This window comes from Pleurodeles waltl, chromosome 3_1 (assembly GCF_031143425.1).
Source record: "Pleurodeles waltl isolate 20211129_DDA chromosome 3_1, aPleWal1.hap1.20221129, whole genome shotgun sequence".
NCBI lineage: Eukaryota > Metazoa > Chordata > Amphibia > Caudata > Salamandridae > Pleurodeles > Pleurodeles waltl.
The window spans coordinates 968797632-968814458 of record NC_090440.1 but is presented as its reverse complement, the minus strand read 5'-3'; the positions used below and the strand labels follow the sequence as shown (position 1 = coordinate 968814458).

The 16827-nt window shown below is 50.5% G+C and overlaps 1 protein-coding gene across 1 annotated transcript in view; it reads right to left on the bottom strand.

Moving 5' to 3' along the window:
- Positions 1-803: 803 nt before the first annotated feature.
- Positions 804-16827, bottom strand: part of LOC138283296 (uromodulin-like) — a 451356-nt gene continuing 435332 nt past the window's right edge. Inside the window, exon 8 of the mRNA XM_069221317.1 lies at positions 804-1400. Within this exon, the coding sequence (XP_069077418.1) occupies positions 1383-1400 (18 nt within the window). The 3' untranslated portion in view covers positions 804-1382. The remainder of the gene's footprint in view (positions 1401-16827) is intronic.

The window sequence follows — 16827 nt, the reverse complement described above, 5'->3', positions numbered from 1 at the left end:
TGAGAAACCACTGCAAACATTATGTGAATACATGCCAAAAACAACTTTGTGGATGTGCACAAACCCTTTGCATAGCCACCACACCTGTCTGCACATGGCAGTGCTTTAATAGGAAACATAGAAGTGCTGGTTCTCACTATTCAGGTACCTGTTTGCTCCTGAGAAGTGCTGGTTCTCTTCCTTTAAATGTATTGCAGCAGTGCTGAGAAGTGCAGGTACTCAACCTTTCATTAAAGAAGTGCAGGTACTCAGTACCAGACAGTACCTGCACATTTAAACATACAAACCATTGTGAATTGGGGCCTGAGTTGAACACATGATAAACAGCAGATATTGTCTGGTGTTACACTTCTGAGTGAAACAGAGGGCAATACACTGGGACTTAAACTGTTGGGATCCACAATCAGAAATACTGCGAAAGAGTACATAATGGGGATAGTCTTTAAGGTTTCTCTCTTGCTAATGCTTTCTGCCCTGTCAACAGTAACCTTGTAAAAAAAGTGGTCATAATAGTATTATAATACACGGATAACTGCAATTTCTGTGTAAAAGCCTGTCTAATATCCTTATTGCGGGTGATTTGCTACATCTCTTGTTACCAGTTATAAAGGTATGGCATAGTTGCTCAACTGTAAAATATTATTATACTTGAGCTAAGAGGTTACAGTGCCTGCTGCCAGAGCCAGTCGGCAGGGTGGAAGGAAGGTCATCGTCAATACAGCTGGAGTTTAAACAAAGAAAAGGAGAACTGGCTTTTAATTCTTCTGTTTTTCTAGAAAGAAAAAGTGATCAGCAGAAAGTAGTCATCTATGGAAACATTTATTTTCTTTCATGCTATAGGTCATCACAGGAAAGATAAAATATCTGCAGGGTTCTAAACAATCTGAACAACAGCATGTCTAACCTGAAATATTTAAGGAGTTTATGGGAAGGGTAATGGCGTGATCATGTGTTATAAGGAATACAATACCCTCTGGTGTGCATTAAAGGGATATTGCAAGTCACCTTGGAGTTCTATTACCTTGAAAGGAACTCTGCCTTGTTTCTCTATTATGAATTGTTCGTGACTTGCAATACGTATAATATAAACAGGGGGTACTTTATATACCATATATCGTTTGACTGTGCCGTGAACTATCATAGTACAACAATATAGAAGTACTAAATCTGTTTTAACCAAGTTACCAAACTGGTATGTACCGAAATATGCCTTACATGTCTGCTTCATTGTACCAACTCTATTACTCATGTATTCTAGCGAGTTCCATCATCATCTGTAATTGTTATTCAATGTATTCCCGTGCAGTCACACAGCGACAAACAATGTTACACAGCTGCATACAAAGTTTCATTCCTGAGGAGGGCTCTTTCTCCGTTGATTCCTAGCCACTGCTGCAGACCTGAAAAACAGAACAGATGGTTGAGCAATGCCCATGTCTGCACCGAACAACAACGGCACTTATCGAGTATCAATGAAGGACAGCACAACTCTATTAGTTTTTTTAACGAGGGGAGCAAATATCTGTTAGTCTTCTGGCAACGCAGACAGCACAAACCCATCAATCGTCCACAAAATGAAGATTGTCTCTGTGTCTATTAACCGTAAATGGAAGTACACACATATCAAGGATTAAAATGTTTTACTATGCTGGCAGTTACTCATTCATACCGGCTGGAGACATTCACAAGTAATGAACAGTAAATGTATTTATTTAAAAAAAAAAGTCATAGATCTTCAACATATAAAATAATAAGCATTGGCAAATCAAATAGGAACCTATTGGCTTTGCCAGTGCTGTTTGGAGGGGCAAGAGGTTTTTGTGGGCGAGCAGCACAATCCAGAAAGAGCAACATGGAAAGCAGGGAATAGGACGCTACGTGAGGGAAAGAGAAACAGAGCACGGGGAAGCACACGAGGGAGAGAGCAAAACAGCACACACAGTTGCAGAGGGAAAGCAAATGAGGAAGGGAACAACACCAGTGTGAGGCAGGAACAGAGAGAGCTACATGGAGTGCAGGGAGCTCACACGAAGAAATAACACAAGGAGGAGAGCAACACAGTTCAGGGGGAAGCACACGAGGGAGAGAGTAACGTGGAGTTCAGGCAGAGGTGTTTTACAGGCGTAAGGCAGACAAGAGAAATAGCAACATGCAGTGCAGGGGATGGGGTGGGAGGGGTAAAGAACATGATGGAGATACCAATGTGGAGTTTGGGGAAGCAACTATGGAAGAGAGTAACAGATAGCGCCGGACGTATTGCAGCAAGAAAGCATACAAAAGAGAGAACTGGAAAACAACATTGTCCTGGAGTCCTTAACCAAAAAAAGGAGTACCCTACAATTAAACAGTGGAAGGATGCAAGTCAGCCAAGCAAAAGTATGGTAAAGAGGCTAGGTTGCAGGGTACAGAAAAATAAGAGATCGACATGATGGGACACGAAAAGCCACTGAATAAAAAGCAAGCAAATAGGAATGACAATAAAGCCAACTGGTGGTAAGCAAGGAAGGGGTGGGGTTGTGAGCCCAATGTAAATTCTTGGTAATCCCACTATAGGTCTTTAGCAACTGAACAGCTTGTGCTGTGTGGTAGGTGAAACCTAAAAACTAACACTTGAATGTCGACTGACTAATGGACTTGGACTACCAAGACTACTGGCACCCTCACTGAGGGGCATATTTATGAGGCTTGCGCCACAGGAGCATCACTTTTTTTGATGCTCCAGCAGCCCAAGCCTTTCGACCTAATTCATAAAGCCATGCAAAGCCACTTTGCATTGCTTTGCGTGGTTTCATAGATATGGAGTGAGACAAACAGCACACATTGCTGTATTGCCTTACTCTGCGCCAGGGAGGCGTTCCATGGGTGCTGCTATGGATTTTCTAACGCAATACCCATGGATTTTGACGGTGCCCCAGACCAAATTTACTTAATCATGTAATCCTGTGGTGGCACTAATACTTTATGCTTCCCCAGAGCAGGCGTAATGAGATATCTCTCTTTGTTTTTTCCCCCTTTCTCTGTGTGCTGCATTCTTCAGCACACATAGAAAAAGGAAAACGCATCTCTGGATTGATTTTGTCTGGGAAGGTGCCCCTTCTGGCACAAGAACAACCCTGCATGTAATGCAGACACCCTTGCACCATGGTGCAAGGGTGTCTGCATTGGCGCTAGGCAGCCAATGGTGCACCAGTGCAGGGGGAAAGGACATGAATGCACCGTATTGCATGAATATGGTGCATTCCTGTCCTTTCACATTGACGTAGGGCAGCTCTGCAAGACTTATGGCGCTGCCCTAGGCCAATACATCAATTCCTCATAAATAAGCCCCTAAGATTTTAGAAGCAGAGTGAGTTCTCATAAAGATAAGCCACTTATCTGCATCTCCGGTGCATGGTAAATTTTGGATGATCAGAAACTCAGATTTCAAGGCGTTCAATTGAAGACAGAGGTGGCCATCACAACCCTGGCGGACGGTGTTAAAGCGGCTGTAAGACCACCAACAGGCCGGCGGTAAAAAAAATTGGAATTATGACCGTGGCGGAAACCGCCAACAAAGACAGCCACTTTAACACTCCGACCTCCATGGCGGTACAGACAAACAGCGCGGCGGTCACCGCCAACAGACAGGCGGAAAACAATGTACCGCCCACAGTATCACAACCTACCAATTCGCCACCTTTTCCGGGGCGGATTCACCGCGGATAAAAACACAGCGGAAACAGCCATTTCAAAGGGAAAACGCTCACCTCTACACACTCCACGAGGAACGGGGGCACCATGGAGCCGGAACTCCATATTTTTCCTGCACTAGTCTTCCTGCTCCTATACGAGGATCATTAACGCCGGAGGTGAAGACAACGTTGAGTACTGCACCTGCGACATAGGGGAGGGGGAGGCAAAATACAGGGACACACACACGCAACACCCCCACCCCGACCCTCACCCACTACAACACACACACCAATGCATATCCAAACATTACAGTAACAACCCCCAACCCCCCCCCCCCCCCCCCCCCCCCCGGAAGAATGCAAAGACCAAAAGAAATGAGTGGAACCATTGTAATATATCAAAATACAGTAACCAGATAAATGACATATTTATATATATATATACACATCAAACAAAATGTACACCACGATTAGTAGTGCAGGTAATGCACCATTCATTGTCCGCGGACCACTTGGCCCAAAATGCATGGGCGAGGCCCACACAAGATACCTTATCAAAACGGAGAGAACACTGCAGGGGCATCAGATAGAAATACAACAGGCACCTCAGGGGGAAGGGAAGGGGGGGCACCTCAGCCGGATGACTGCAGCACGCCAGATCCATGAGGGGGCTCCATGCCCTTTGATGTATCCTGGGGAGTGCAAAGCCACAGTCTCTCAAGTCTCTACAGTGGGTGGTTTGCCCACTGTACCATCCTGGGGAGTGCAAAGCCACAGTCTCTCAAGTCTCTACAGTGGGTGGCTTGCCCACTGTACCATCCTGGGGAGTGCAAAGCCACAGTCTCTCAAGTCTCTACAGTGAGTGGGTTGCCCACTGTACCATCCTGGGGAGTGCAAAGCCACAGTCTCTCAAGTCTCTACAGTGGGTGGGTTGCCCATTGTACCATCCTGGGGAGTGCAAAGCCACAGTCTCTCAAGTCTCTACAGTGGGTGGCTTGCTACTGTACCATCCTGTGGAGTGCAAAGCCACAGTCTCTCAAGTCTCTACAGTGGGTGGCTTGCCCAGTGTACCATCCTGGGGAGTGCAAAGTGCATGCATGTCTCCACTGGTTCTGGAGGGAGACTGCTGCCCAGAGTGCTTCATCCTGTTAAGGACAGACGGAGTGGATGCATGTCTCCACTGGTTCTTGAGGGGGACTGGTGCCCAGAGTGCTTCATCCTGTTAAGGACAGACGGAGTGGATGCATGTCTCCACTGGTTCTGGAGGGGGACTGGTGCCCAGAGTGCTTCATCCTGTTAAGGACAGACGGAGTGGATGCATGTCTCCACTGGTTCTGGAGGGGGACTGGTGCCCAGAGTGCATCACTCACCCCGTGACGGTCCCAGTTACGTCACTGGCCCTGCCGCTCATGGGCTAGCGGTGCTTGAGTTTGCAGTTTCTGACCTGCTCAGCGGTGCTTGCCCTGTACAGTGGTGCTTGCCATGGCGGTCTTTGCCCTGTTCAGCGGTGCTTGAGTTTGCAGTTTCTGGCCTGTTCAGCGGTGCTTGCCCTGTTCAGCGGTGCTTGCCATGGCGGTCTTTGCCCTGTTCATCGGTGCTTGAGTTTGCAGTTTCTGACCTGTTCAGCGGTGCTTGCCCTGTTCAGCGGTGCTTGCCATGGCAGTCTTTGCCCTGTTCAGCGGTGCTTGCCATGGCGGTCTTTGCCCTGTTCAGCGGTGCTTGCCAAGGCGGTCCTTCATTGCCCAGCTGGGCTGGGGCTGGCGGTCCTTCATTGGGCAGCTGGGCTGGGGCTGGCGGTCCTTCATTGGGCAGCTGGGCTGTGGCTGGCGGGGCCTTCCTGGGTAGCTGGGCTGTGGCTGGCGGTGGCCTCCTGGCCAGTGATGATCGGTCTGGCCTCCTGGGCAGTGACTCTGGCAGTGGCCTCCTGGCCAGTGACGATCGGTCTGGCCTCCTGGGCAGTGACGCTTGCGGTGGCCTCCTGGCCAGTGGCGATCGGGCTGGCCTCCTGGGCAGTGACTCTGGCGGTGGCCTCCTGGCCAGTGACGATCTGGCTGGTGGTGGCCTCCTGGGCAGCGGGGATGATGGCGGTCTTTTCCGCCGTGCCGCTCCTCCCAGACTTTGGCGATTTCTTCTGCCCCTTCCCCACCTTGGGAGGAGTCACAGCTGAGTCGACACTCCCCCCGGGACCCTTGTGAGTGGCTTTGCTGGCTGGAGTCTTCCCCCTCTCCCGCCGGGCACTGTCCAACTTCTGGTGCTTCACAGGGGGGGGACTGGCTGAGCTGTGGCTCCGTGCCACACTGGCTGGCCTGGTGCCCGGTGCACTCCACATACCTGTAACAGGCACCACTGGTCCCGGAGATTTTTTGGCTGAGGTGCTAGTACGGGACCTATGAGTTGGAGGGGGGGTGGGAAAGAGGTCAAGCTTGGTCAGGAAAACTTTCTTAGGAACACTTGGACGGGTAGCTGGAGGGGGTTTGGGAGTGGAGGAAGAGGTAGTGGTTGTAGGAGGTGTACGTTTGGTGACTGTGTGAAGGTGCATACGTTGGAGGCTGTTGTGAGGTGGATGGCTGTTGGGTGTGTGTGTGCCTGCATTTGTGTATCTTCAGAAGGGGTGTCACAGACACACTGGGAGACGACACAGGGGACGTGTAAATGGGAGTGGGGGTGGTGACTGCACGTGAGCGGGGTGTGGTGGTGGGTGTGCTGGTGTGGGACGTAGTGGCTGTAGTGGTAGTGCATGCAGGTGAGAGTGAAGACGAGACTGGGAGGTAGGAGGGAGATGACGAGAAGGGGGACACAGTGGAGGCAGTGGATGTTGCTGTGTCTGTATGTGTGTGATGCTTGCGTGAGTGTCTGTGGGATGTGTGGTGCTTATGTTTGCCTGAGCTTCCCTTGTGTGGTGAGGTGTGTGCAGGCTGGTCTGATGGTGTGCTTGGGATAGGCTGGGGTACAGGGGATGGGTCTGGGTGGAGGAAGTTGGAGGTGGGAGGCTAGAGACAGGGACAATGGCTGCCATCATCAATGCTGAGGCCAGAGTTTGCAGGGTTCGATGAAGGGCAGCCTGTCCAGAATGAATGCCCTCCAGGAATGCATTTGTGTGTTGCAATTCCCTTTCTACACCCTGGATGGCATTCAAAATGGTAGACTGTCCAACAGTGAGTGACCTGAGGAGGTCAATGGCCTCCTCACTGAGGGCAGCAGAGGTGACAGGGGCAGGGGCTGAGGTGCCTGGGGCGAAGGTGATGCCCACCCTCCTGGGTGAGCGGGCACGGGGCGAAGGCTGAGGGGCTGCTGGGAGGGCGGTGCTGGTAGGGGGGGTGGCGGCTGCACCTGTAGAAGTGGGAGGCACAGATTTTGCCGCCACCACAAGGGAGCTCCCATCGGAGGACGAGTCTGTGTCGCTGGTTGCAGATCCTGTGACCGCCGTGAAGCTCCCCTCGCTCTCCGTCCCACTGGTGTATTCCGAGTCCGTGGTGTGGCCCTCCATGGCCATGTGGGATGCAGCTCCCTCGTGCTCCGGTGCCACTGTACCTCCGCCTGATGATGCTGATGCACGCAAGAACAGGGAGACCACAAAAAGGGGGGGGGACAGAAGAAAGACAGTATGAGTGCATGGCTTACCGCTACCGTTGGCGGACAATACAGACACAGCAGCCCCCTGCACTACGCTGCGCTGTTGGGCTCTACAGATGCAATTCCTGGGATATGTTGTACATGGCTATGGTCGACATCTGCACACATAGATGACAAAGGGGCATGAATAGCTGTAATTGGCACTCTACAGAGGTGGGGTGGGGTGCCACATGGCCTGCATTACGGAGGGGCCTAGCCTACGGAACTCGCCCTGGCCTAGGGAAACCCACAGCCCTCCTCCCCCACTCAGACACCTTCACTGCGCGCAAAGTCCGCTGAATGATGTTGTACTCACCCCTTGTGTCTTCTGTGATGCCCTCAAGCGCCCATCCAACTCAGGGTAGGCCACCGCCAGGATCCGGAACATCAGGGGGGTCATGGTTCGACGGGCACCCCTCCCGCGTTGGGAGGCCATCACCAGCTGAGCCTCCGCCGTCTTTTTGCTCCAGCGGCGAATGTCCTCTCATCTTTTCCGGCAGTGGTGCTCCATCTGTGGTGGACCCCCAGGGTCCGGACGTCCTTGGCGATGGCACGCCAAATATCCTTCTTCTGGTGGGCGCTGACCTACATGAAATGTACAGGGGAAGAAGATAAGTCATTACCAACTGCACCGTCGAAGTGAGTGGCCCACATCCCTACCCTTGCCACGTGGCACATGCATTCACAGTCCTTCATGCACGCAGAACTGTGCCCCCTTCCTTCTTACAACCAGCCCTCTCCACACAGGCATAGCCCATACAACGTGCTCCCTGTGTACTTACCTGTTGGTCTGGAGGACCGTAGAGTAGCGTGTCCGTCCACGAGCTTCTCCAACTCCTCTGCAGTGAAGGCAGGGGCCCTTTCCCCAGATGCACTAGCCATTGTCTCTTCCAGACCGAGGTCACAGCAGCACTTGCAGTGTAAGTTTCTCCTTTTGAAAATCAGGTATTGAGTGATTGAACAGCTAGAAAATGGCGGTCACGTCCGCGGCGGTGCGTACCATCACTGCCGGCGTACATCGTCATTGGCTCCTGGGACCCATAGGGTCCAATGTTAACCAATGTATCATTGCGCCGCGGTCTTCGACCGCCTACCGCGACGGTGTAGAATGCCAGCGCAGTTACCTCACATCCCATTGTCCCACTTTACAGGTCAGGCAGCCGCCATTTCAGGGGCCCACATGGCCTGATTCACAACTGTGTCACACAGACCTAGGGTTTGTCGCACAGCACAAATACATGCCATATTCTGTGTATGAATGGTGTTCTGTGTAGACTGTGGGTACATACCTCTGAGTTGTTTGACTCTGTGGTCGCTGTTGTCCTTCCTAGGCACCGTTCGCTGGGACATGTGAGGAGATGGCGGAATCCTCCGGTGTACTGACCACTGGTGGACCTGTTGACAATGGAGGAGCGACATTTGATCATCACCTACAGGTTTGACTGTGCCACAATCCAGGAACTGTGTGCCCAGTTGGAGCCAGACCTCATGTCAGCAATCCGCCATCCCACAGGGATCCCCCCTCAAGTGCAGGTGCTATCAGTGCTCCATTTCCTTGCAAGTGGGTCATTTCAAACTACAGTGGCCATGGCATCAGGGATGTCCCAGCCTATGTTTTCCAATGTGTTGTCCAGAGTGTTGTCTGCCCTGCTGAAACACATGCAGAGCTACATCGTTTTCCCTCAGGTGGAGGACTTGCCTACAGTGAAAGGTGACTTCTATGCCCTTGGACATATCCCCAACATCATAGGTGCCATTGATGGGACCCATGTAGCCCTGGTCCACCCCCACAGGAGTGAACAGGTGTACAGGAACCTGAAGAGCTATCATTCCATGAATGTACAGATGATATGTTTGGCTGACCAGTACATCTCCCAGGTAAATGCTATATTCCCAGGCTCTGTGCAAGATGCCTACATCCTGCGGATTATGTGATGGGTCAACTCCAGAGGCACCGGGTGTGGCTATTAGGCGACTCTGTTTACCCCAACCTGTCATGGCTACTGACCCCAGTGAGGAAACCCAGGGCAGAGGAACGCTACAATGAGGCCCATGGGTGGACTAGGAGGGTGATCGAACGCACCTTCGGCCTCCTGAAGGCCAGGTTCAGGTGCCTCCACATGACAGGTGGCTCCCTATTCTACTCACCAAGGAAGGTGTGCCAGATCATCGTGGCCTGCTGTATGCTTCACAACTTGACTTTGCGACGGCAGGTGCCTTTTCTGCAGGAGGATGGTCCAGATGACGGTGTTGTGGCAGCTGTGGAGCTTGTGGACAGTGATGAGGAGGAAGCAGAGGAAGAAGACATTGACAACAGGGACTCAGTTATCCAGCAATATTTCCAGTGACACACAGGTGAGAACACATTCCTGCCTACTACAAGTACTTTCACACTTCTACCTCTATCCTGTCTCTCGATTTCAACCAATATCTGGTAACTGAGTTGTACATTTCCATTACGGTTTCACAGGTGTGGTTTCCAACGTGTGTCATCTGCTTAGACTCCTCATGGACTTGAGATGTGTGACATAGGTATGTTGACATTACATTTGAGAACACATTTTGTCACAGTCATTGCTAATACACATTTTCGAAATAACAGACTGACTCCAGATTGTTTTGTGCTTCAAGGTTGTTTTTTGAAGTGCTCAATATTGGAGGGGGTTTGTAAAATGGTGAGGGGTGATGGTGGAGGAATGTCCATGGCAGAGTCCAGTCTATTAGTCTCACAGGTGCATTGCCCATATGGGCATAGGAAGTGGAGCTGGGGCAGTTCCAATATGGACAGGGTTACAGAGTGGGACAGTAGGATGACAATCAGGGTGGTCTCATTTCTCGGCGGGGGTCTTGGCATCGTGCTCTGTCTTGTTCCTGGATCTCAGGGACTGTTTGCGGGGTGGTTCTCCGTCTGCAGGGGGTGGGGTGCTGGTGTGGTGGTCCTGTGGCAGTGCCTCCTGTCCACTAGCGCCAGCGGAGGTGGTGGGCAGTTCTACATCCATGCTAGTGTCAGGGGCCCCTTGGAGTGCCACAGTGTCCCTCCGTGTGTTAAGTATCTCCTTCAGCACCCCTACGATGGTGCCCAGGGCGGTGCTGATGGTTCTGAGTTTCTCCCTGAACCCCAAATACTGTTCCTCCTGCAGCCCCTGGATCTCCTGAAACTTGGCCAGGACCGTTGCCATCGTCTCCTGGGAGTGGTGGTATGCTCCCATGATGGAGGAAAGGGCCTCGTGGAGAGTGGGTTCCCTAGGCTTGTCCGCCCCCTGTCGCACAGCAGCCCTCCCAGTTCCCCTGTGTTCCTGGGCCTCCGTCCCCTGGACAGTGTGCCCACTACCACTGCCCCCAGGTCCCTGTTGTTGTTGGGGTGGTGGGTTATCCTGGGTTCCCTGTAGTGGTGGACACACAGCTGATTGACGTGTCCTGGGTACGGAGGTATGGGCCCGCTGGGTGGGTGCTGTGCTGGTGTTATCAGAGGGTGGAAGGTCTGTGGTGGCCTGTGACTGGGTGTGGGGAACTGACTGTCCCGAGGCCCACGATGGTCCAGGCTGGTCATCTGGATCCAGTTGGACAGAGCTGCTGTCCTCACTGTGGGCCTCCTCTGTGGGTGGGGTGGAGATGTCTGGACCCTCCTGTCTGGTGACTTTGGGTAGTGGTCCTGCAGGGGTGTGAAAGCATGATTATTGCATCTGTGTGTGTCATGGTGGGCAATGGGTGGGTGACCGCGTACCCCAGTGCTAGCACTCTTGTGTGGGGGCTTGGGTGATGAAGGTTGAGGGGGGTGTTATGGGTATGTGCAGTCGGCATGGTTTAGTGATGGGTGTCCATGCTTTGTTGTGTCATGCAGGGCTTGGTGTTGGGATGGGTGGTTTGTGTTATTAGTACATTTGTGAGGAGTTGGAGTGATAGGGGAGGGGGCGAGGGTGGGGGTCTGTGATAAAATGCAGGTAGGGTGGGGGATATGATAGTTAAGATTCGACTTACCAGAGTCCATTCCTCCACCGACTCCTGCAAGGCCCTCAGGATGCAGAATAGTCAAGACATGCTCCTCCCATGTTGTTAGTTGTGGGGGAGGAGGTGGGGGTCTGCCGCCAGTCCGCTGTACCGTGATGTTGTGTCTGGAGACCACGGAACGCACCTTCCCCCGTAGGTCGTTCCACCTCTTCCTGATGTCGTCCCGATTTCTTGGGTGCTGTCCCACTTCGTTGACCCTGTCGACTATTCTTCGCCATAGCTCTATCTTCCTAACTATGGAGGTGTGCTGCACCTGTGATCCAAATAGCTGTGGCTCTACCCGGAAGATTTCCTCCAACATGACCCTGAGCTCCTCCTCCGAGAACCTGGGGTGTCTTTGCCGTGCCATGGGGTGGTGTAGGTGATGTGTGGGGTGGTGTATGTGGTGATAAGTGTGGTGATATGTAGTGGTGTGTGGTGTTTTCTGCATGGAAGTATTGTGGGTGATGTTGTTGAGTGCCTGTGGCTGCTAGTTTGTGGATGGTGGTGTCTCTCTCTGGCCTTCTTTCAGATTTTTTGGTCGTAGGGGTTTGTGGGTGATGTGGGTGTGTGTTTTATATAGTATTGAGTGTGTGGGAGTGGTGTGTGTATGTGTATCAGGTGTGTGTATTTCGAATTGTCCAATGTGGTGGTGTTTTGGAGATGTGTGTGTATTTTGAGCACGGTGGTGTGCACCGCCAACGGAATACCGCGGTTGAAAGACCGCCGTGTGGATTCGTGGGTCGTGATAGCATGGGCGTATTTCTGTTGGCGTGACGGTGGAGGTTTTGTTTTCGCCAGTTTATCACTGACCTTTGGTGTGGCGGACTTGTGTGGGTGTCTGCATTTTGTCGGATTTCGGGATGTGGGTCATAATAGTTGTGGCGGAATTCCGCGGCCCCGGTGGTGTGTTGGCGGTCTTCTGCACGGCGGTAAGCGGCTTTTACCGCCAATGTTGTAATGACCCCCAGAGACTGAAGCAGTCAAAGTGGTTCTGTGATAGTTGAAGGTATGATGGGGCAGCAGATCAGATGTTAAAACGGTAGGAGGTTTTATGTAAATACAGAGAAGTATGTACTGAGGTATGGAAATACTGTATATTCTGGGAGAGAGAACAGTATGCTGGAACAGTAAATGGAGGCAGACAAAGTGATGCAGCCATGAGGGATAAAAAAGGATTGTCATAAATAAATTATGAAACCATGAAAGAGGATTTTGGAATTCGAAAGTGGTGTTCAAACAGGTATATACAGCACTCAGTGATCTGTAAATGTGTCTGTATGGTGCTTTTATGAGCATAAATGGCAGTGGATGGTACAGTTGGTACCATCGCTCATACAGTATATTTTCTCAAAAATGAAAAGTCCGGGCTATGACCGATAATGACTGCCTTTAATCAGATGCCTTCCTGCCCTCCTGAAACTCCTGCTATGTAATGGGACATGGTGAGGGATTAGCAAAATGTATGTGTAGAACGTAAATAAAGCTTGGGTACCTGATCGGTTTTTCGTCTAACGAAATCAAAAACAGATTCATTTTCTTAAAGATCATCACCAAGGACACCATGCCTATTTCTCCTTGTAAATCAATGTTTAAAGACTGGTAGATTATCTATTGTGCATATATTAGATCACAGGGTAATGCGAGAAGAGAAATTGCAGCTAAATGTTAGCTCTGTAGTGTGCTTTCGTATTCTGAAAAAATACTACTGAGTGACACCTTGTAATCAATAGCAGAAAAAAACATACAGTACAGGAGTCACCGTCAGCATGGCCTCTCTACTCTCTCCAGGAATCAGACATAGTTTGCTCGAAAAAGAATCACCATAGTCGAATGATATTTCTACAAGAAGCTTGACTTAATGGGATTTCTTGACCTGAATCCTTTGGGGAAGATTTAAGAAAAGTGGCGCTGCATCTAGTGGAGCACCACTTTCCTTGTGCCCCTTAGCACCCTCCTACCGCCACCATGTCTGCGCCGTATTTAAAATACAGCACATCATGGCGCAGGGTGGGGGCAATAGTGTCATATTTTACGCTACTGATGTACTCTGCAGGAGTAGTGCCAACATGTTTGCGCTACTCCTGCAGACTACACAGGGGCCCATTACAAATAATGGAACCCCCCCTTTTAACACCTGCTCTGAGCAGTTGTTAATAGTGCTGAAAAAATGGCACAAAGAAATCTCTTAGATTTTCTTGCACCATTTTTTCAGCCCCCCTAATGGGGAACGCCCCCGTTGCATACATTATGCTTGGCACAGGCATAATGTGGCGCAAGGGTTTACAAAGTGGCGCAATGCATGCATTGTGCCACTTTGTAAATATGGCATGGGGAAAATGACACTTTAGTGCCACCTTAGTGTAAAAAAATTACATCGTTAAGGTGGTTCTAGGGGCTCTTAAATCTGCCCCCTTGTTTTGTAGGTGTCATAATACAATTGACTAGGAGGAGTGGATACATTTACCTTGAGCTGGTAATTCTGCCTCATAGTTTTTTTTTGCTTCATCCTGTTGGTCATTTAACAGCCAGGCTTCCAGATAGCTGGGATAGTTGGCTAGTGTAAATAACTCCGCTGTCTCCTGGGAACCAAATGGGAGAAGAAGGAAAAGGCTGAGACAGAAGAGGAAAGGTGGGATAAAAAAATCGGCAGCGGCTTCAAAATGAGGATGTGTTGTGCTTATCACCTTCTAGTGCAGTCGGCAGGGTAAATAAAATCTTCACAATTGGTATTTGGGCTTCTGTAATGAAGGCTTCAGTTCTAAATCGACCTGTTTGTATAAGAATATTAAACGGAACCACAATCTATTGTCAGATAAATCTCACTGTGACACTATCACAAAATTGGTGAGATGGTTGTGGCGAACTTTCAGAAAACACATCAACAGGGATTATGTAGGGACATGTTAAACAAGCATTTGCAATGCAATAGGTCTCACATTTGTGAGAGTTAGAGTTATTGGTGTTGTGTAAATGACAATGGCCCTCATTATGACATTGGCGGTAAATCCCACTTACCGCCGCGGTGACGGCCAGCAACATACCGTCACAGTGGCGAATATCCATTCCACCTATTATGACACACACACACACCAGTCCGACAGAATACAGCCACATGCAAAAATCCGCCAGCCCAAAGGTCAGTGATAAAGTGGAGGTCCCAACACCCATACTATTATGCCAACAAAGCAACGCACATCATATTATGAACCACAAATCACCACGGCGGACATTCAATGCTCAGAATGGACGCCCAAATACAAAACAGCACTACACTGGCCAATACTAAAAACACACACCTGACACATCATACACGCACCGCACCCACACACCCACATCACTATAAAACACACACACACATTACCCACAACCCTTTACAAATAAAAAATTATTGCCACCAGACTGACACCAAGACCACTGTGACAACTAAGCACACACACCACTTACACCCATACATCCCTCACGCACCCCACAACAAACACCCCACCACATAACTCAACACACTCTCACTAACACACACCACACAACACCTATGTCCCACAAAGGCATCCCTTTTTCACTGATGAGGAGTCAAGGGTCATGGTGGAGGAAATAGTCAGGGTAGAGCCACAGCTGTTTGGAGCACAGGTACAGCAAATATCCATTGCAAGGTAGATGGAGCTATGGCGGAGAATCGTGGACAGGCTGAATGCCGTGGGATAGCACCCAAGAACAAGGGACGACATCGGGAAGACGGGGGAAGGTACGTTCCATAGCAGCAAGGCCCCAGCTCACCATACAGAGGACTGGCAGTGGACCGCCACCTCCTCCTCCACATCTCACAGCATGGGAGGAGCAAGTCTTGGCAATACTGCATCCTGAGGGACTCGCTGGAGTAGCTGGAGGACTGGACACTGCTGAGTCAAGATTTACTAATTATCACCCCCATACCTGCATGCCATCTCGCCCCCTCATCCTCACTCCCATTACTCCACTACATCCCACATACTGCACCTACACATATGACTAACCCCAATGCCAAATCCTGCATGCTATACCAATGCATGGACAGCCCTCCCAGCCCTGCATGAACATCCATAACCAAAGCATGCAGAGCATGGGGAAGCTAACAATCATATAATACATCATCATACACAAGCAAAAGGTAGCAGGGCAAGGCAACACCAACGATAGAGGGGAAGATAGGGATGTACAAAATGTCACAGACATGAGGCATGATACATCACTTACATCCCCACAATTGCCCAGCCAATGTCAGCAGAGAGGAGGTGCCACAACTATCCAGTCCCCCAACAGAAGATGCCCCCAGTGATGACAGTAATGCTGGACTTCTAGATCTGGATCAAAAACATGGCCCATCAGGGATCACTGGACAGCCCGTCACCCCAGCTCACTCACAGTCCACCACATAGCCTCCCCTTCAGGATCCAACACCACAGCACCCACCCAGCGTACCCACACCTCTATCCCCAGGACACGTCAATCAGCAGATTGCCCACCTGTACAGGGACCACAGTCCACACGTCATACCCAAGACAATCAGGGACCTGGGGCCAGTGGCAGTGGGCACACCATTCAGGGGACAGGGGCACAGGCCCAGACTGCTGTGCGCCAGGGAGAGTTCAGGACCAGGGAACCGACTCTCCAGGAGTCACTCTTCGAGATCCTGGGAGCCTACCAACATTCCCAAGACACAATGGGCTAGATCCTTTACAACGTGCAGGAGAACAGGCGGCTGCAGGAGGGACAGTATCAGGGGACCAGGGAGGACTTGCAGGCCATTAACACCACCCTGATCTCCATAGCAGAGGTGCTGGCAGACATGGCCAACATCATGAGGGAGGCAACAGCACACCAGCGGGCCCCTGCCACTAGCCAGTCCATTGACCAGCCCTCCAATTCCGCTGCAGCTAGTGGGCAGGAGGCCCTGCCACAGGTCCCACATGCCTCCAGAACCCCTCCCTCTGCAGAAGGTGAACCACCCCGCAAAAGACAGAAGCCTTAAACACTTGCCAAGACCACCGCCAGGAAATGAGACTCTCCTGACTGTCCCCCTTGTGTCCCACTCTGTCACCTTGTCCACTTCTCAACTGCCTTTGCTCCCCTTCCTATGGCCACTTGGACACTGGACCTCCTGTGCTACAAAGAGACTGGAACAATACCATGGACTTTCCTCCATCATCACCCCATTCCATTGCACTTCCCCTCAATTTCTTAGCGCTACAATGAACACCCTTGAACACAACTTGACTACTAGTGTTTTATGTTTTGAAAATGTGCGTTTATGGAAACAGTCACATCTAGTGCAAATGATCTGAACACTATGAGAGCATATTAATAAGGACATTTAGCTGTCTGTAGTCAGCACATCAGTACACAGTTGTTATATCACCAACATCTGTAAAATGACAAGCCATAGGTGACAGTAAGTTGAGATGCAAAGGACGTTAATGTCATCATGCTACAGCCACGCAGAAAACACCAACAGTCAGAGGAATGGTCAGTTGCTCTGTCTCACCTGTGTGTCATTGGAAGTATTGACGGATAACTGATGTTA